Source organism: Prinia subflava (assembly GCF_021018805.1).
Source record: "Prinia subflava isolate CZ2003 ecotype Zambia chromosome W unlocalized genomic scaffold, Cam_Psub_1.2 scaffold_36_NEW, whole genome shotgun sequence".
Lineage (NCBI taxonomy): Eukaryota > Metazoa > Chordata > Aves > Passeriformes > Cisticolidae > Prinia > Prinia subflava.
The window spans coordinates 1400627-1422804 of record NW_026960611.1 but is presented as its reverse complement, the minus strand read 5'-3'; the positions used below and the strand labels follow the sequence as shown (position 1 = coordinate 1422804).

Here is a 22178-nt window from a genome sequence, read left to right as displayed (position 1 = left end):
CAAAATGGTTCTTTGTCTGTCCTGTATTCGTTGAAGCAGCTGTCGTATTCCACTCTCCCCCTTTTCGTTGCACGGTTTGTGTGTTTGGCTGGGACTGTATGGACGAATTGTGATACAATTAAGTCTCACTCGGTGCTAGGGGTGCGGAAGGCGGGAACGCAGCTGGGTGACAGGAGATTCGGTGGCTGGGGTAGGGCAGCAGGCATCGGAGGCAGAGGAGCTGACAGCGAAGGCACATCAGCTGTTAGCTGGGCAGGGTCGTGCGCTGGTGATGGGTCTCTGAAAGATGTGGCTGTGCCCGGGACGGCGGCATATGGCAGAGAGGGTGGCGCAGAAGGATGCATCCAAGGCGGTGCAGGAATCGGCTGTAGCGGTGTTGTGTGTGGACTCGGCGGGTGGCGGCGGAGGGATGTTTGGGGGCTGCAGATGCGTGGGAGCCGTGGGCTGGTGCCTTGGTGGTGGCATGGTGGGCAGGGCTGCGGGAGGGATTATTTGCGGAGAGGCTGCAGCTGGGGCTGTCGGAGCAGTAACTGGCTGGGCTGGCGGCGCGGATGGATACAGTTCTGGAATTGCGAATATCGGCTCTGGCGGCGGCGCCGGCCGTGCAGCCTGGCATGGGGGCGGCGGGCACAGGGATGCCGGCTGGGGCTGCACCGTGGCAGGCGGCGGGTCGGGACCGGGAGGCTGTGTCAGAGCCGCGGCAAAGGCTGCGGGGGGCGGAGGCGGGGCGTGCTGGTTCCGGGGAAGCGGCAACTGCGCATGCGCGGGCCACCCCAGCGGTTCCGCGTGATGCGGGACAATGGCCCACGTGCTAGGCAGGGCTTGCGTGTCTGTGTCCATCAGCGCCGCAGCCGGGACTGGGGGCGCAGAGGGCAGCGCGGCCGCGGGCGGGAACGGGGCATCGGCGGTGGCAAGAAGCGGCGGGGCGACTCCACGCAGCAGCTCGGACGCAGAGGGCTGCGGCGGAGCCGGCACGGCCCGGCCCGGGACGGCGAGCAGCGGCGGCGCGGCGAACAACGGAGGCGCTCCGGGGGAACCGGGGGCGGGAGGCTGGGCTGCCGCCGCGGGCGCGGAGGGAGGCACGGCTCTGGGCGCGGCGGCCGCAAACATCGGGGTCTGTGTGGGCATGAGCGGAGCCTCCGGGGCGGCGGGACTGTGGGGTCGGGCCGGAGCGGCAGCGGGAAGGGGGGAGGGCGCCGTTTCCAACACGGGAACAGCCGCGGCGAGCACCGGGGCGGGCGGCGGGCGGAGCACCGCGGCACTGGCCGCAGCCGGGGCTGCGGTGTTTAGCGCAGCTTCTACGAGGTCCCGCGCAGCAGCGCCGGGACAAGGGAGCGCCGCCGGAACGGCGGGGCTGGGGAATCGCGCTAGAGCCCCGGGGGACACAAAGGGAGCCGCGGGCACGTGCACAGGGGGTGCCGGGGGAGGGGAAGCGGCGCGGCGCTGAGGGGGACACGTGGTGGTCGCGGCCGCGGCCAGGGGAGGTGGGATGACAGCAGCTGGCAGAGTCGTGGGTGGGTAGGGGCAAGCGGCCGGCTCGGCGGGACTTAGGGAGGCTGATAGAGGCGCAGGGACGGCGGTGGGCGGGCTCGCTGGGGCAGAAGCGAGGAGGGGGACCGCGGGGACTCCGGTGGAACCGGGGGCCGATACCGCGGTAGCCGGGACAGCAGGGAGCGGCGGGATGGCGCGGATCGGGGTGGAGGGGGGGTAGTGGGGGCAGGTGGGGTGCCAGGGGCCGCGGGGAGAGGGGACGGGGCGGCAGGGGCTAGCGGGACGGTGGGTACCGGAGCCACGAGGTTCGGCTGGAAGGCGGTGGGCGTGTCCTGCTGCAAACTCGCGGTGGGAACGGCGTTCTTCAAAGCAGCTACCGCGGGTCGCTCCTTCGCAGCAAGCACTTCTACAAGCGCTCTGCAGGCTGGGACGAGCTCCCCAGCCGCGAAATCACGGCGGGAAATGTTATTAAAGAGCTTAATTCCGACTGTGTCCCAAAATTCTTTGGTGAATACAGCTGACCGGTCAACATTTGGGAAATTAATCAAAGTCCATTCTAAGAGGTTTTTTAGCTCTTCTTTTGGTAACTTACTTTGGCTGGAGTACAATAAATGCTTTAGTTGCTTATAAAGATATTTATCACCGGTAGAGTGTGATTGCCCCATTATTAGACTGATTTTTTCTCACCTGTGTGTCGCCAAAGCAGGGTCCTTAGCTCGAACGGCGTAGAGTGTTGGCCAGGCACTCCCGTCAGCGTGGACGCTGCTTCACGTCCCTCTTCAGAGCACTGGCTTCGGCTTGCCGTGCTCGGGACGTCCTACTCAGAGCTGTAGTGCGGGCGGTGCTTTCAGCAACACTCGCGTGTGCTCTGACACGTAGCAGATTCCCTCAGCAGAGATCCGGCACGCCGCTGCCAGCAATGGCAAGACAGGGCTTGAGGGTAGCTACGCAAATCCTCAGAAGAGCTCCAAGGAGCCGCTGCTCAGCGGCGGCCCCGTGCTCGAGGACTGCCAGGTAGATTCCTCTGAGAGCTCGAGGAGGCTGCTACTGCAGTAACAGCTTTCCGTGCTCCAGGTGTACCTCAGCAGATTTTAAGAGCTCCAGCTATGGCGCTGCGCTGCAGCCGTAAGCTGTGCTCACGACACTTTCAGGTGGCTAAAACTGGTTATTTAGTTACCGTCCGTGGAGAAATCTCCCACGGGTGGAAAAGGCTGGATCCGTCGTTCAGCCACGGCTGGGCACCAATTGAAGGAGTATCTCCGTGACGGTAGAGTCGGCGACAAAGTATCTATTAAATATCTTTCCAAGTTGAATAGTATGAGTTGGACTAACCAATCTAATACAAGATAACAACACATACAGCCAATAGAAATGTCCCACCACCTAAGGCAAGTAGAAGGGGATTGTTTAATCAAACGATCTGGCCCTCAAACGATCTGGCCCTCAACTTAGCACATCGTTGTTCACAAGCTGATGGCCCTGTACCCTACACCCTAAATCTCAAAGCATGCTTTCATTTCTATCTCGCTTGTTGAACTCATACTCCCAGAATCTAAACCACCATATTTGCAAGGTCTTTCTACTTCATCCTTCCCAACACTTGGATATATAAACTAAAACAAATTATAAGAAAATTAAAGATAGCTTTATTATCCTTTGAGAACACAGGAGCTCCGAGACATTACTCTTGATGACAAGTTAGTTATGACATAAATCCTGAAGTGAAACTGTCACAGTGGACACGGGAAGAACCACACGAGGACACGCTGGTGAGCGAAGCATGAAAAGAGAGCGAGTTTATTTACAAAACCCAGTTTTATACATTTCCCATGGTGCCCGTGGATTGGAGGATGGAATTCCACCTCTCAATCCACGTTGGTCGAGCTAACTGTCAATCACATTTCTCCTCCTACCTAGAAATATGTAAACAATAAAAGACAGTTAGCAAAACATGGCCAGTGTTTATAGTAGAAAGTGTGATAAGGTGAAACTTCTGACTCCAATATGAAGAACATAACAGAAGGCTTAAAAAAGTCTTCAAAACCAGGGTGACATGAAACTGTTCCTTTTTCCTCTTTTCATTTTAAATCTCTAATTTTCAATACAGCTTTAGAAAACCCAGATCGTGTAACATGTAGAAAGATAGAAGATAAGAAAAAACAGACACATCATGCTAAGTATACACTATGCAGACATTAGCAAAAGACTAAACTCACTTGTGGTTTAGATTTAAGGGGGTCCCCGGGGAAGGTTCCCCGGGAGCCCCCCGGGCTATAGGGTCGTGGGTGTTCGCATGCTGACAGGTAAAGAGACTCTAGACACTGGTAACGTGCTGATGAGATGAGGATTTATTTGGAGTCTTACCCCAGGAAGGCAACATGGTCACTGAGGGAGAGGGGAGAGGAGGGGGAGAGGGAGAAGAGGAGAGCAGCGGAGCCTCTGGAGGCCTCCAGGGCAAAGAGGGGCAAAGAGAGGGAGCCCTCTCCGTTTGCACTCTTAACAGGGAGGTTCAATGTAGGCGGTAAGATTCTTTAGCCAATAGTTACAGATACAGATACTGCAGGGAGGTTACAGACTTGGGATAAACCATACACTTTCCAGGGGTGAGCCAGAGCATACCATTTCCATAAAATGCAATTCCACACTCACTGACTTAAAGCAGAGCACAAGACTGACTACACCAGGATTTTCAGGAGGGTGGAACCTATATCCCAAACTAAGATAAGAAAATAATAGTAATTTTCAGGACTTTTGCTGTACTAACTAAAAAACTTTTGAACGAGACTTTTGAAAACTTCCTCTCCCATAACATTTGCTTTTGTTTCCTCCAGTGTGTTAGGCTCTCAGAAAACATTCAATGCAATGAGCTTCCTGTAACATATAGCTAAGTTCCTGCTTAGTTTTAAGCCCTGAATGATTAGTGGCATCCTCCTTGGTTTGAACTGCTAGAGGAATTATTTTTGTTCAAGAGGTAAAACACAAGTCCAAGAATTTTACTGACACATTCATGCCTGTGTCTAAAGCTTTAGTTGAAGTTTAAAGACAATTAATGAGCTCAGCACTCCAGATTTCAAATGTCCACTGTACCATTTTTATTAATTCATTATTCCCAGAGAGCTGACTAAGAAAAAAACTTTCTAGGTGCAAATTCTCATAAACATCTCTGGATTTTTTTAAGGGCAATAATTTCAAACCCCTTTTATTTTCTGACTTATGGATTGTTCACTGAAAGGATGTGAAAAGCCTCACTGAAATCATTGATAAAGCTAAATACACATATACTTGTTAGTGGGAGAAAAAAGCCTGAATTACCAGGTATATCTGATGCTTTTTAATTTTCTTCTGCATTGTGCTGCTGTTTTGCTTTCATTATGTTTACTACCACATCTTTGTGTAATATCTTCTTGTTGTGAGAACATCACTTCATATTAATTAAATTTTTGTTTGTAGTCATTTTACAGTAATCAATGCCTGTTTTGAAGATATCACTGAGACGTATTTTCACCATTTGATATTCCAGTCCTTTTTCTTTCACATCTCTTGGGGTTTCCAATACCTCCGAGGGTCCAGCCTTGCAGAGAAAGGGCTTAATGATAGCGAGAGGACTTCTCTGGACATGCTTTGTAAAATAAAAGGTTTTAATACAACAAAAATAATAAACATTATAAAACCAAAGAAATACAAGCCGAACACAGTGTGCAAAACACTCTTACACTGGCTAAGGCAGTCCAAGAAAAGCCTCGAGCACTTCTGTGCTGTCCCTTTAGTACTTGATTGTTTAGGTGGGCTATTTGGCACCTTGCCCAATGAACTTGGCAACAGGCTTTGAGATGCACTTCTAAACCCTAATCACTGTCTCTGTGCTGGCACTGAGCTGGTTGCAATGAGAAAGCTATAGAAAATTCTAGTTTAACTTCCTTATATGTTCCAAGGTAAGCTGAAACTCTTTCCCTTATATAGAGACACCTGCTTGGGTGTAGAAATGCACAGCTACACACATCTCTTTATTTATCATTGTATTCTTTCCCCTGGTATTTGCAGTGATTTGATGTCATGATTGAAGCCTGTTCAGATGGCAGTTTTAAATTTAATAATAGATCTGTCTTCCTACTAAATGTGGTGTAGCAGTCTCAGCAAATTGGCAGCAAAATTTGGTGATTCACTGAGAAAGTTTTAGGTCACTGTCAGTCTAATGAAGTTAAGGTCTGTATTGCGCACATAACAAAGCACAAGACAAAAGCACAAAGTGAAACCTTCTTTTTATTATTTTGAAATTTCCTTGGTAGTGGTTATAAATGATAATGGAGTTCAAACCCAGAATGGCCTTCACTGGTAGAACAGGCACAACAATCATATATTTATAAATATGGCTAGAGGTTTTTTCTTTTTTAAACAGAATAAGTTATATTTTCCTGTAACATATCTAGAAGAAATAATTCACTTGTTTCTTTAAGCTGTTGTTGGAGTTGTCACTAGATGAACTTCAGGTCCCTTTCAACCAAAAGCATTCTATGATTTCTACAACATGCAATGTAATGTTAGTTTGAATCTTGCTTATTGCCAGTAACAGTATGTTCACACATATATTCCACTGCAGAATATGCACTCCCATCACTCTGCCTTTAAACAGGAACTGCTTACAGTAAGCTACACTGAAAATCTGACCACTCTGTCTGATACCTAAGTATGAACAGAGTTCTTTTGAAAAATGCTCATCATCATGTGCATTGAAGCTGGAAAAGCTGCAAAGAAAAAAACATCAGAAGAAAAAGACTGGGCTTTGAACATATGTTTTTAAATTTAGCTGTATTTTTCTCTTTCTTTGACAGAGAGAAAGCACCTCATGCTATTATTTTTACCTTTTCACAGACTTTGCTATCTAACACTTGGTACCCGTTCCAGTCAAAGACAAGACTGATGCAGGCTTTTGTGTCCCATCTGAAATGCAGTTCAGGTGCACCTTTAAATACAAGTGATTCTTTTTGGTTGGTTCACTAGCTTGAAATGAGGAGGGAGATCCAAAATTTGGAAAATGCAGAGAGTTACATTCAAAGAAAGGTAGTCTTTGTGATGGAATAGTTAATCTGCAATGTCCTCTCTTTTACATGACTGTGCTAATTACCTAGAAAAATAGGGTTGCTTCAAAGTGAAAAACATCATATTAGTATCTAAGACAATACTCATAAGGTCTGGCACACAGATATACAAAAAGAAGCAAAGAGCAATACCTTTCTCTCTGTTTGAAAATGGAGCCGAAAAGTGCTACCTGAAGATCTGGCCAATTATCTCTCAAGCTACAAGTCACCCAATGAACAGTAGCAACCAGCCTTGTTCATACCCTTTACTTTAGACTAATGTGCAGTAGTGCAGCTGTGCTTCTTCTTTCACTGCAGAGTGAATTCAACATTCAGTTGAATTAATTTGTATTTGCTGTAGGCATGCATGTAGACAGTTTCTTTGACAATTCCTCCTGCTCGAAGAGCAATTTGCTAAACCATGAAAATTCCCTTGTGTGTCTGAGCCAGCAACAAGCTGAATAAGGAAATATTACTTCAGCGTGCCACCTCTTTTTAAGAGTTCATAATTAGCAGGCCATTTGGACAGCCTCTTGCCAGGGACAGCATGATTACCACCACTTAGAAAAGGAAGGCCCCAAGAGATGATGCTGTTAATGAATTTCTTATCTAACACATGCAAAATTAATCTATAATTATAGTGGCAACATCTAAAATCTGCTTAGAGAGGAATCAGAGCTTGTTTAATTGACAAGAGTTTAAGGGACTACAAAAGCTGATGCTTCCTAGTCTTTTCACTCAGCAGTGAAAAGAATGCCTCATGATTTAACAGCACTGCTGCACTGTAGGATCCTGTGTATCTACACAGTTCCACTCAAGCATTCTGGCACCCTTTTTAGGAATCTTCCCACCTATCTTTTTCAATATCGAGCATTAATAATACCTCTTTCAGCCTTCGAGTTGTTTTAGGAAGGAAATTATTTTTAGAACTGCTATAACTAAGCGGAAGCAGAGAATCACTGAACAAACCATTAAATTGCATTGAAATGTGCTGTTTTCAAAAGCAAAATCTAATTAAGGTTTAAACTGCAATGTTAATTGAGCAGCACTGAGATTCATCATGCATTATGGGTTTATTATCAGTTTTCTGATGAGTAATTTCAGAGAGGCAAATGCAGCTTCTGGGAACCATGTTAAGTCTATGGAAAAGGACTTAATTACTAGCAGGAAAATATTTGCTTTATAGTTAGTTTAGGGCAGAATATCGGAAGATATCTTAGTAAGAGCCAGGGAACATAGAGCACCAAATAAACCACAATGTAGGAGTTCTATTATCTTCAGAACTATTTATATTGCATTTCAAATGCAATCATCTCTGCATAGTTTAGAAAGGACTAAACCTGCTGTTAACATTGCTTGCAAATAACCAGATTCTAAGAAATAACATTAACAAAATTAAATAATTAGACCAAATAATTATTCATGGAATTTAAGGAAACAAAGAAACCCTGTTCTGTGTTATCACCATTAAATCCTCATTAAAGGGCAGCATTTCAGACCAGATTTTTTGCTTGATTACTTTTCCTACATGAAAACTTTTAAAGAGGAGAAGCCTTCCTTCCTCTGTGCACTTTTGTGTTACTTTTTGCTGTCAGCTAATTCATAATACTATGGAAACATCCAACTGAAACCTAATACTTAGGAATCTGATTACCTTTTTCTTTTATAGAGATTTTGGTCAAGTAAGGTTCAGCTCCTTAAAGGCATTATGTCCTTACTTCTGAAGTCAGAACAAAAATATCTTGGAGGATTTAAGTCTTAAGCATCTATGTTACATCTACTAATGAGATTTGGGTTCCCAGATAAAATTGGCACTTTCAATTTTCCTTCCCATTGCTTTGAACTTTCACTCCTGTACATAAGAGTTTTTCATTAAAACTTAGATGAATCCAGTTGACATAACTGGACACTTTGTGACAGTATTTCAGAATTCCTCATTTAATATTCTTTGTATACCATTAATGACATCTTTTTAGACACAGCTGAAAAATGGATGTAGTTCATTCCATCAGAATTAAACATGTACATGAAAACTGCACTATACTTTAGTTACAAGGTTTCTGCTGAGTACTGCCACTTCTTTTTGACAATTTTCAGGGAAGGAATTTTGTTTGCACTGTAGACAGGGGAAGTGATATTTTTCAATTTGACCTGGAGACTTTTATCCACAGGTGAGTACTACTGTTGTTGCAGAAATATATATGTAATTTTCAAACTTCTGTTTTCCACTGAAGGAAAAGAAATGAGTTTGCTTTTCGTAGCTGAATAAACCCCATGGAAAACAAGGAATGCTGGAAGAAATTACATACAAATGGAAATTTTTTCATACCCAGAAGGAAATTGTAAATTGCTAAATAGAATAACCCATACACTGACATTCTTCATTCACAAAAAGAATCAGGTTATTTCATGAATGATTTTTGAAAAAAAAATAGAACTAAATTCACAGCTAATACTCCTTACAATAAATTATTCAACCAGATCAACTTCTTTTGTTACCAAAACAACATAGCTATAAATAGCTCTCCTCCATAACAGTGAAGTTTTACAGCAAGAAAAAGTGTGTTTGAGGAGTGTAACATCTCTTGTCGCTGTGAATGACCCATTTTAAAATGTACTATTAATGCAGTCATTTTTATAGCCTGTTTCTTGCATCCTGATTAAAGCAGAATCAATCTATACAAGTGGATTAACAGCTCAATCTATAAAATGATAAGGATATAAGTATCACAGTCACTAATTATACATATATTTGAAAATTTCTATCAGAAGGATACCAACTGCTCATCATGTGCTAGTCTAGCTCTACAGTTTTCATAGAATCATAGAATGGTTTAGGTTGGAATGTACTTTAAAGATCAACTAGTTCTATGGGCAGAACCTTCCCCTGGAACAAGTTTCTCAGAGCCCTGTCCAGCCTGGCTTGTTTTGTCTCACCTCCAGGATATTTTGGATGAAATGCAGAACAAGCTGCACTCCTCAGCATGAACTAGCAGGTTGGGAAAGCCTGGCATCCATTGCTATTTAAGCACAGAAGGCAGGGCAAAGTAGGGAAGGGAGATTATGGTGATGAATTGATGATATCTGTCCCTCACAAAGGTTCAGATATTTTAAATTATCCTGTCTGCTTAGCAAAGGCTGGAGCAGCTGACCCTGAAACACATTGCATCTAGTCCATAATATCAGACTAAACTGTAGCAGCAGCCAGAATCATATCAAATTTGACAGCTGAACCTCCTTGAGCTTAGTCCTGCCTATGCAAGAGTCTTTAATTTATTTTTTACTGCTAACCTGTCTCCTGTTCTGCAGCTTTCACATCACGCTAGATGTAAGGACTATGCACATGTTTTTGCAATGTTCTATAAAACATTATGAGCCTCATTCAATTAATTAACTAATTAATATTAAGTCATCACACAGCCAGTACATACTGTTACTGTTAGAATTGAAAGTAACTGCAACTATACTCAGAAGATGGCAACTGCCAGAGGGGGCTAACTAACAAGCTATTTATAATATGCTAATTTTAACTTGAACTATAAAACCAAAATTCATAGTTTGTGCAAAAGCGGGAAACACGTCCTTTGACACACAAACAAAACTTTCTAGATTGGTGTAGAGAGCAAAGAGAGACCAAATGCCCCCCAGATCTTACTAAAAGAAAATGTTTTAAATAGAGACATCAATTCAAACACTTTTGTTCCAGGCTAATTTAATCCAAGAACTTGCACAACTAGTAAAAGGGGTGATACAAACAGCTACTTATGCTTCTGAACAAACTGCTATTATCAATTCTTCAGGGGACTGACCTTTCTGAGTAAGATTTCAAATAGTGCATAAATGAACCTCTGGTTAATTCTTTCTCTAGACAGAATATAACTGGAATGGGAGATATTTGGAAGTTTTTGCCTTTCATAACATATACAGGAAAGCGACAAAATAAGAACATTATCATCATGTCTGGATATTCCTGTAAACAAACACTTATTTTTTTCTGAATATACTTGCTGCTAAAATTCCTCAGAGTAAAACTATTAAAAATAAAGGAATACCGGTGTTTGTTTTTGTAAATAATTCTTTATTGCCACAGGAAGAATTATCAATGTTATACCAGGATCTCAAGATAATAAAACCTTACTTGTCTTCATATCTATGCTGGCCTTTACATGCCTAGATAAATATGTAGTAAAAAAAAAGATTGGTTTATATTCACTATATTGCACAGAGTATTCCTCTCTGTTCCACTTTTTACTGTTTTCTAGTCCCAGCATGTGACAAATCATCAATTTTGTTCCTAGACACCTGTTGGACTTTCTTCAATAATAATTAATCATCCTCATGTTGCCTTTAGGCATGTCCTCTATTCTTAGGTAATTATTATCCACATGCTAAGGAAGATGTTACATGTTCCTTCTGTTCCTTGTACATCCTTACTAGAAACAAAACCTTTTATCCTTAGCATTCTATTAGTTTCCAGAGAAGTTATTTTTGCCTTACAGAGCTGGTAAAATAATCAATAAAATGGATAAAATCTTGCTCCTTCATTAGATTTTTTTATTATTTAGACTTTTTGTCTATTATTAGTTTCTTTTTTTTTATGAGAGGGATGTATGGAATGCATTTTTTTGAGTATGAGGTATAGGAGTTGTTGTTTTGAAAGAACATTGATGTATCACTATTTCATTTGAACTTTAGTGCAGAAGCTCCATCACCCAAGGACCATAAGAGATCACTATTTTTCTGAAACCCCTGCAAACACATTTAATGGGGAATCTTTACCAAAAAAACCCAAAAAAACCACAAAACATCAAAACATCACTCTCTTTATCTATATTTAGATTTATATTAGATACTGTCAATTATTAGAAATTTCCATGAAATTTTTGCTGAATGTTTAATTTTGAAACAATATGCTCAGAAATACCACATTTTCATTCCTAAAATAAGTAAAACTTTTCAGCTTTAAGCATTTTGTTTAAAAATTTAAATGAATGCATAGTAAGACAATAAAAAGTTACCATAATTGCTAGGGCTAATTTTTTATTTCAGCTGTTTTGTTTTCTCCCCTTCAACTGTTCCAGTCACAGAAGCTTACAAGATTTCAGCCTTTTTTCTTGATTTGCAATGTGATTTTATTTTTAAGCACAAATCTTAACAAGAAGTTGGAAAAGACTCCCCTTGCAGGTTATAACGGGCCCACCTAAGTCAAGAAGATAGAAAGAGGTGATGTGCTGCCTGGGGAATAACAGGAAGAGGGAAAGATCAAGGGAGACAAGCAAACTCTCATCTTTGGGATGGCTCCTGACAAATAAATGGTCACCAAACTCCTAAGTAAATTTTTCCACAGACTGCATAGTGGGGAGGAGCTGCTAATTTTTCATGTGAGAGCACCAGTGATTCCAGCCACAGCTAAAGGGACTGTGGAAAACATTGAAAGTAGTACCGGGCAGAAGAAAATGAGGCAATGACCTCATTACTAAGTGTTCCACAAAAGCCTAATTAAAGTCCCACAGACTTTTACAGTTTTTCTTTGCTTTTTATCCCATCCTACCGCAAACATTTTTTTAAATCCTGCCTTGTCATCTTAACACATGGGGACAAAAATGCATCAAATGCTTGAGTAAACGGGGTTTTATAGTGTTAGCAAGATTATGGCAGGATTTGTTGCTTGAGGAAAGTGGATCATTCCCTTTCCTTTGTGGGTGATTTGCATTACAAATATCTCTCCTCATGTTACAAAAGCCAAATTGGAATCCCAAGTCAAGCAACTGACTTCCAACCTCTCTGGAAGCACAAGAACCCTTTCCTGAGGTAGGATTTCTAAGATTTGCAGTGATCCAAATGTACATCACACGGAAATCAAATAGGTTTTTTATATTATTGTCACAGGTTTAGAGTTAACCGATGCCTTTGAGAAGTCCCTGTTATTACATGCCCTGTAGTGACACTTCACTGAGTGACAATTAGCACTAAAGAGCAGCCCAAAGTGTCTGTGAGGGCAGCTTATCCTGGGAACCACTGCTTGCTTCCCTACTCCAAGGATAAGGGTCAGAGCGCAAGTCCTGCAACAATCCTGTGGCAGATTGAGAGCAAATCTGTAATAAAAATGCAACTTGCACCTGTTGTCCATCCTGAAATGCCAACTGGTATTATACACCAAGTTTTGCCATAGGAAACCCTGCCATAGATCTCCTAGTAAGGTTAGAGCTTCTATTTGGCAAATATTTCTTTGTATAAGCTACTTTAGCAGTTGCTTCCATAAAATAATTTCAGACCTAGAGAATTTCCAGAGCTACACCATTACCCAGCTATTACAGATGCCACCTTCCCTCCATTTTTTTTTTTGCCTTGACATACCACCATAAAGAGAGTTATATGTCCTTTTTCAGTTGCAGCTATCATTTACTGCTTAGCACCTCATTTATCTTGTCTTTGCCAGCCTCTCTTGGCCTCTTGGTAATTTTAGTAGACTCAAAGTGGGACACTCAAAGTAAGGACTTGTCAACAGTGTTTCTATTAAATCTAAATTGTTGGGGGAAACATCACTGTAATGTTATTTGTGTTTGTAGGAGGTTTTTTGTTTGAGCAAAATATACAGAAATATTGTAATAGCCTTAACTTCAAATTTGCAACATGCAGGAATACCCTTTTTCTCTGCTTTGTCACACCGTTCTTTAATGGTAGGAGAGAAAAGAGAACAGACAAAAGGGAGAAACAATGTCTAATGAAAAAGAAGTACATGTGAGCAAAACTATTCAAGATTTTTGTCAGCTGTAGTTTTAAAACCTTTCTGAAAACACAGCATAAAAATGATTTGGTTACTGATAAATTGTGTGTTCCTAAGAAACTCCAGAGCTCCTAGGTCGGAATTCAGCTGTAAGTTGAATAAATTCTACTAGCTGGAGGCCTTCTATTTGTAAGTACATTATACACCCTCTTTGACTGATCATTATGTGATCTTTAGGCTTTTAGATTATTTTTTGTTTTATCCTTAGAACTCTGCACACATTTTTCTTTATAAAGGCACATAGCATGTCGGAGTCTAGAACATCCCCCTGGCCACCCTGGAGGGTTTGGAGACCGGACAGGGGGGTCTGGGATCTGTACAGGGGGGTCAGTCAGACCCACACAGGTCCCAGGAGGACACTGACTCTGATTCCTGTCCATGGGAGTGAACACTCACATGCAGGAAGAATCACAAATCCTAAGAATTTGAAATAAGTAGTGGATGGTTTGTTGTAGAATATAAATATAGAAATTAGGATTCTTAGCATATGGGGCTGAAGAGACAAGATGGAGGAATTGGGGAGTGGCCCCTGTCTTCCTTGTTCTTGTTCTCGTCCCCCATCTTGTGCTGAGTTGGGTTTTAGAGATTGGTTTAGAGTAGAACTGACATGTTAGTATAGGTAATAGGTATTGGTAAAATTTTGTAAATAAAAAATACGTCTCGGACAGTGGTTGGGTCAAGGGGACCGTACATAAGGTACGGGGCTCTCTGATCCGCCCAGTCTGCCGCGTGTCCTGCTCTGCGGAGACACCTTGCAGAGCTGAGAAAGAACTAAGATAAGGTACCCTGCCAGGGAGGCCTGGCAGAGTTGAAAAAGGACTGAGATAATGAAGAATAAACAACCTTGGAAATGTGCACCGGCGGACTCAGTTTGTCGTCTCTACCTCTGGTGTGTAACACTTAGGGCAAAGAGAAGACTGAAAACCTTATTACCTCTGGGAACAGCAACCCAGGGGAAACTCCTACGGAACAGCAACCTTGGGAGACCCTTATTACCTTGGGGAACACCAACCCCAAGGAGAATCTCAGGAAAACTACAACCCTGAGAATAGCAGACTATGGCCTCAGGTTTTCCTTGTTTGGAAAAAACTAAGGCTTTAAACCAGCTGTTAAAAATTGACCACAAAAAAAGGAAATGTGAGGAACTTTCTGAAGGATTATATCTTTCTTTGTCCAGGCAAAGACAATGCACTTCTTCCTTGTGAGGAAAGGAGGAGGGGCAAACACTGATCTCCCCTCTCTGGTGACCAGAGACAGGACTGGAGGGAACAGCCTGAAATTGTGTCAGGGGAGGATTAGGTTGGATATTAGGACAAAGTTCTTCACCCAGAGGGTGGCTGGGCACTGAAACAGTCTGGGAATACACAAGACAGTGTCAAACAGACTTGATTAGCATAGCTAGTTTGATAACCAAGATGTCATGGCAGGAACAAACAGAACTGTGAAAATTACAGGAGATGGGATTAAACCTGCTTAAGGGAAGAGAGAAGATTCAATCAACTTCTGCAAACAAAGAATCGTTGTAAAATGCATGAGTTTTCTGTGTGATTTTTAACCTGATTATTGTAGTAGAAATTATTAACCTGTTTGAAATAGTATATAAGCTTTTGGGAAACCTGAGTAAAATCGAATTCTGATCACTGAATCAGTCTTCCCGTCTCTCATCAATAGCCAATAATTGGTGCTCCGTATGACCGGAGAAGAACCGGCTATCTGCTGGCAATTGGCGATGACCCTGGAACTGATAGTGATGGTGAAAGAACCGTGGTTGGGCCCGCAATCATCTGTACGCCTGATGTGACAGGTGAGCCAGGGGAACTCAAGGTATGGGACAGGTCATGTCCAACGAGAGAGACGTTAACAAAACCATGCCAGCCTTTCTGAGCAAGCATGGATCCTCCATCCTTAAGCAGGACCTTAAGTCGCTCCTACAATGGGTGTCACGCATGTTCCCTGATACCATCCCTTCCTCTATTTTTACTCTCCGCTACTGGGACAAGATCGGCGTAAAGCTCTACGACCTGACTACGCTGCCTGGCCACGAGCCAGAGCTACGCCTGCTTCCTGCATGGAGGGCGGTCATGGATGCAATTAAAAAAGAGGGGAGGAGCGAGGCAGCCTGTGATACCACCGCGGAGATGGCCCCGGAGGCCGTGCTAGACCGAAATCTGCCCAGGTCCCACTCCCCGTCCCCCGTCCGCACCCCCTCCCCGACGAACGCCAAAGATAAAGCCCAGCTGCCAGCTGCACCCCCACCGGGATCCCACCAGCGACCACAGAGCCGCCGAATGCTAACCGCTTATGGGGACTCTGACTCTAGCAGTGACGGGGAGCCTTTTGACCCCGGCCCCGAAAATGATCCGGACTGACTCGCTTCAAATATGCATAACAATTGGTTACAGATAAAAAAGAAAGCCCTTAAAGACAGAGACTTTGCCTTTATTTCGCTAATCAATGCCTCTTCAAGTTTCACCAAATGGCCAGCTTTTACAGCAAATCATCTCACAGCATGGGACAGCAACGAGTGCAGACACAAGTCCCACAGCCAACCCAGCAGCTGACACAGTAACCAGGAGCAACGTTCAGCTTCCAGCCGGCCCAGCCCCCATTCACCGGACCATCTCCAACCTACGTGCAGCCACCCCAAGAAGTGCAATAACATTGTCTAATTGCTCAGTTTTTGTCTCCCTACAGGAAATCTATGGACTCTTCCCAGGTCCTCTCAGGAGTGGGTGGAAACAGTCAAAAGCTATCAAAGCCAATACCTGGTACAGATCACAGGGCCTGAGGGGAAAGTAGCTACTATCAGTCCTTTTGTGCTGTCTGTGCTGCTAGTTTTGTGGGGGGGAGATGTTCTATCTCAGTAGGGAATTTTTATGCAGTCAAATTTTGTATAAAGGTCATTAAAGCACCTGACTTTAAAACTAACCAAAAAAAAAAAAAAAAAGTTTGGTAAATTAATGTCTCAAGTTCTTAACAGGAAAGGGGGAGCCGAGGATGGCACCCCTGCTGAGAAGACTGCAGAAAGCTCTTTTATGTTTTCAGTCTTTTTTGTTCTTGATGAACTCTAAATGCCTAGGCTGGGTACGGATATAAAGTCTCTAAAGATCTTACCACATCTTGATATCTAAATAGAGTAATTTATTTATACAAAAGCACATATCTGAAGGTAAAGAGTTCTGAGAGTGGCCTTATTCTACAACTAATTACAAACCTAGGCAAAGAAAGTCTAAACAAGACAATAACTAAAGCATAGAAATCTTAACACACAGAGTTCTAATGAAACAGCAAACAAAGCACAGAATTCCTAACAAGCAGAACTAGTAAGACTATAAGCAAAGCACATATCTGACATTACAGCCTCTAGGTAAATCAGCCTCCCATCTGACCCCAAGCAGGATTTTCCAACCGTGGGGTCACAATAACAGAAAGGGAACACAAGATCACAGATCCCAGGACAGGGGTCCCGACCGCGGGGATCACAGTGGCAATGGAGGGGTCCCCAACTTGGCAGAGTTCCCGAAAGCAGGGTCACAGGGACAAGGAAGGGTCCCGGGGTCCCAAACCCTTGCAGTTCCCGGTTGCAGAGACAGGAACTCTCACAGACTCCCCAGCAGCCCTGAACAGAGTCCCGGGGCAAACGCCGCAGGGGAAAAGGGAAGGGACGGGATCGCAGGGGCCAGGGAGGATCCCTGGGGTCCCGAACCCTCGCAGGAGGAAGGGACGGGACCCCAGGGCCCAGATGCCAGGCTACAATAGATGATACCTTTAGAATCCCATTCGGCTCCCTGGCAAGGCTCCTTCCTCAGGCTGCAGGAGGTGGAGGTTGGATCGATTGATCAGATTGATCACTCGACCAATTCCTCCAATCCGTCCCCCTGACAGACTGACACAGAGGCTTTTTATCCCAAATTGCAAAATGCATATTCATATTTTTTATCTACACACTAACCAATCTAGGTACAATTCTAAAGTTCGTAAAACTACGAAAATCAGCATCAAAACCTACGGACATAGCATATCTATTAACGTAAAACTCTATCTTACTAGCATAAGGTTCTACCTTGTTGTACATAAAACTCATACTAAAAATTATAAACAGTACCCTACTCTATTTTTGTTATGTCTATACTCTATCACTAGGCCTGAAGCTGTGTCCTTCTACACTGAACTAGGACTTAGGGCAGGTAAAGCTTAAAGCTAAGGGTTAGATTTCTACTTTATGTATCTAAAGCTTTTATATATTCTAATTTTTCTAAAGGCTTTAATTCTATCTCTCTACTTTTCACTCTCTGTGGAGGATCCATGGAAACATGGACTCCGACATCTAAACAAATGGTTACAGCCTTTGAGTGAGAACTTAATGCAGAACTGCTTCTCTCCTCTTGTTTAGTTTGTCATCAAGCTGAGGTTAAATGCAAATGTATTGAATGTGAGATACTGTAGTATTGTGCATGTCTTAAAGGACGAGGTATTTGCTGTCAATGTGATCCATCAAGATGCATCAGAAATAATGCACAAATTCAACGATTAATGTGTGTATGTAAATTTGCTCCACCTGAACAATTAGAGCACAGTGGCTTACTGCCACTGAGAATAAGGATATATGATGATTTCCTGACTATCATGATATTTACTGAGAATTGTTTCTAGTGCTCAGATATAGCCTGTTAAACTTACATGCTGTTATAAATGCCAATACGATATTCCAATTAAAATAATAATTTGGTTTATTAATAAAGATCAAATCACAGAATTTTGATAACCCACCAACAGCAGAGAAACTGACAGAGTTTTCCCGGGAAATGCCAAGGGTGAACCGTGAGATACAGGGTCTGGCAGCCTGCTATCTCCCCCAACGGTTCACAAATTTGCCCAGTTCGGGGCTTGGTTTTTATACACTTTATTCTGCCCTTGGCAATATTTCCCCGTATTTCCCATTGTTTCCCGACCAGCTATACAAATTCGGGAGTTTCCCCGGCCAAGCAGAATAGAGTTCTTTTCTTAGTTCAAATGTTAATGTCCAATTTCTATAGGTCCTTATAGTTGATGAATGATCCAGATATCGATGATGTTGCTTGATGGTCTGTGAAGGTGGCACCCAGGGTGTGAGTTGCTGGTGCCAGCTTATCTCGACAGGTCCCCTCCCGGTACTTAAGAAGGCTGCAAACTTTCCCGGAAAAGTCTTTTGTTCCCTTCTGAATGGAGGCGCCTGCTGTTTCAGGGTGGTCAGTTTCACCATCTGCTGCAAAATCTCTTAAAACATAGACTTTTACCTGATATAAATTTATACAGCTTTTATAATTTTCCAATTTACCATAAGAACATGAATTAATCATTTCACGTTTTTCACACATGCTTTTGACAAAGATTGTGATAACCAGTTTGATTTTTAGTTCAAAAGACATCTCCCTGGAAATATTTGGGCTGGCAAATAGGCATGCATTCAATTTCTGCACAACCCTTGCAAATTTCAGCTGAAATCAAAACATTACATGATGCACAAAAATTGCTGGGAACAATAAATTGGGTCCATCCCTTGCTTGCGATTTCAAATGCAGATTTGGAGCCATTGTTTGCCCTCCTGGGAGGAGAGCCCAACCTCTTATCACCCAGACGCTTTAACAGAGAAGCACAAATTGCGCTTCAAAAGGTAGCTGATGCTATCGCCCAGAGGCAATCAGCTCGGTGGCCTCCAGAACTGCCGCTGTGGCTAATCATTCTGAATCCTAACAAACAGCCTTATGCCTTAATATTTCAGTGGGACTCAAAAAAACCAGACCCTCTGCTAATTATCGAATGGGTCTTTTTGCCTAACCATATTCCCAAGACTATTTCCATGCAAGATGAACTTATGGCCGTGTTGATTGTCAAGGCTCGTCAAAGACTGACTGCTTTGGCTGGGAAAGATTTTGATTGTATCCGTCTACCTCTCACAATGTTTTATTTGAATTGATTGCTACAGATGTCTGAGAAATTGTAAATTGCTTTAGCAGATTACCCAGGGCAGATATCTATCCATCCACCTAAACACAAATTATTAACTTTGTATTTTAATTTAATCCCCAAGCCAAAGAGAAGTGAGACTCCTTTGCAAGCTATGACAATATTCACAGATGGGTCTGGGAAAACCCATAAATCAGTGATTGTATGGAGGGATCCTGAAACTGGAACTTGGCAATCTGATATTGCTGTTGTTGAAGGGTCTCCACAAATAGTGGAGTTAGCTGCCATGGTCAGAGTGTTTCAGAAATTCAGCACACCTTTTAATCTGATTACTGACTCGGCATATGTTTCAGGTATTGTACAGAGAGCATAGAATTCTGTTTTGGGAAATGTTAAAATGACATTCTTTTTTCCTGGTTAAAACTTCTGGTGTCCCTGTTAGACCAAAGGACGGCTCCTTACTTTGTGATGCATATCAGGTCACATTCCAGTTTACCCGACTTTCTCACTGAAGGTAACGCCCAGGCAGACTTGTTAACCTTATCAGTGCAGCATGTTTTGCCTAACAAAATAGAGCAAGCTAAACTGAGTCACTCCTTTTTCCATCAAAATGCTGGGGCTTTGGTAAGACTTTTTAAATTAACTCCAGCACAAGCCTCTAATATCATTTCTATATGCCCTGACTGTCAGCGTTGCTCCCTTCCTTATGTGAACACAGTGGTCAACCCAAGAGGTCTACAGAGCCTGCAAATTTGGCAGACAGACGTGACACACATTCCTGAATTCGGCCCTTTGAAATTTGTGCATGCTTCTATTGATACCTTTTCAGGTGCTCTGTTTGCCTCAGCTCACATGGGAGAGACAGGGAAAGACCTTTGCCATGATTTCGCTGCTGCCTTTGCCACCTTAGGAATTCCGCAACAGATTAAGACAGATAATGGACCCGCATACATTTCCCATAGAGTTGCAAACTTCCTCTCCTTATAGGGTATCACTCACAAAAAAGGCATACCTCACTCACCCACAGGACAATCAGTTATAGAACGTGCCCATGGCTCTCTCAAACATCTTCTGTTACAACAAAAGGGGGGAGCCGGGGACACTCCTGCTGAAAGATTACTCAAAGCCCTGTATGCTTTTAATTTCTTGAATTGTTCAATGACAGACTTAAATCCCCTCAAATTTTTGAACTTGCTACCGTTTTCAGAACTTTTCAAAAATTTTCTGTTCCTTTTAATCTAGTAAAAAATTCAGTTTATGTTGCAAAATCGTGAAGCCTCAGCCCTAAAAGAAAGTGTAAAACCTGCAAACAGATGAAAGATTGGAATAGCTGAATAAACTCCTAAGAAGCTACAGACTCCATAAATAAATTAGAAATTTAGTTAAAATAAGCTTATATGTATTAGACATTATATTATGTATTGTTATAATTATTCCTTATATTTTACAGTGTGTTTAAACTAAAGGTAGAATCTGGATCTTGGCTAGATAACCTGTTTAGTGGCTGGGATTTGACACCTTGCCTAAAAGATTTTCTTAGGATAGGAATGCATGTAATGATTTTAATAATAATTGTATTAGTTATGATACCTTGCTTGCTTCAGTGTTTGCAGAGATTAATTAATAAAGCCATCAAGGGGGTGTTCTTGGTTAATACAGAAGGGGGAGATCTGGGAATACACAAGACAGAGAGTCAAACAGACTTGATTAGCATAGCTAGTTTGATAACCAAGATGCCATGGCAGGAACAAACAGAACTGTGAAAATTACAGGAGATGGGATTATACATGCTTACGGGAAGAGAGAAGATTCAATCAACTTCTGCAAGCAAAGAATTGTAAAATGCATGAGTTTTCTGTGTGATTTTTAACCTGATTATTGTAGTAGAAATTATTAACCTGTTTGAAATAGTATATAAGCTTTTGGGAAACCTGAGTAAAATCGAATTCTGATCACCGAATCAGTCTTCCTGTCTCTCATCAATAGCCGATAGAACAGAGCCATACACAGCACCAGCCTGAAAGAGTTTGAGAAGCATTTGGAAAATTCCTTCAAATATGTGGTGTTATTTTGGGGATGATCCTGTGCAGTCAGGAGTTGGACTTAATTATCCTAGTGGGTCCCTTCCAACTCAGGATATTCTATTATTCTAAATTAGTTAAATCTTTATTGCATATTTCTTTTTTTATGTTCTACACATCACTTTGTTGTCACTGCATTAGTTGTATTGGACCTGTCTGAAAGGACATATTATTCTCCTATGTCTGCACAATATAGCAAAGCCAAAGTTTGTCTCTGCCCAGTGAATGTTTTCCATTTTATTTGTTGTTTTCCACATCCAGAACAAACCATCCAGGGGAGCTCAAAGTGTAGCAGCGTCATTAAGAATGGTATTTTCATATGCACCAGTAATATTGGCCAACCACTGTTCCTATTGACTTCAGAACTAAATCAAGACCAAAACACTTTTTAAATACTGCTAACATGTTTTCAATAGAGTAATTTGTGAACATTTCGTTAATCCTCCTTGAAATTGCATGTCCATTACTTTGCTGACCTGTTATTTTCAGTTACTTTCAAATCATGCACTATACAAATGCAGCAACATTTTGTTTCTGCTTCAGTCATCTTGTCTTCTTATATCTATTGTAATTATTATTTGTTTCCCTAACTGATACAAAGAAGAAAATACACAGAAATAAATTATTATCTAAAGCATGGAACATCTCTCCGACGAAAAATTTAAATAGATACAGCAGTGCAGTTTGGAAAGCAGTTGAACAGATGTATGACAGAGGTACATAAAATCATGAGCATATAAGTTATGTGAATTGGGAATCAATACTCATCACTTTTTGCAGCACAAGAGCTATGGAAAC

At 42.5% G+C, this 22178-nt stretch overlaps 1 protein-coding gene across 1 annotated transcript; it reads right to left on the bottom strand.

The window, feature by feature from the left end:
• Nucleotides 1-237: 237 nt before the first annotated feature.
• On the bottom strand, nt 238-15301 carry LOC134565144 (uncharacterized). The gene is made up of 3 exons (XM_063424591.1): nt 15286-15301; nt 2669-2725; nt 238-1880 (listed from the first exon to the last, which is right to left on the bottom strand). The coding sequence occupies exons 1-3, from the start codon at nt 15299-15301 to the stop codon at nt 238-240; spliced, it is 1716 nt and encodes a 571-aa protein (XP_063280661.1).
• Between the last annotated feature and the right edge of the window lie 6877 nt (nt 15302-22178).

Bases quoted from the DNA above. Each gene is read 5' to 3' on its own strand.
- LOC134565144 (XM_063424591.1), bottom strand. The intron at 1,881-2,668 runs GTAACTAAATAA...CTTGCTGCGAAG, and splicing joins GGGAGATTTCTCCACGGACG to GAGCGACCCGCGGTAGCTGC.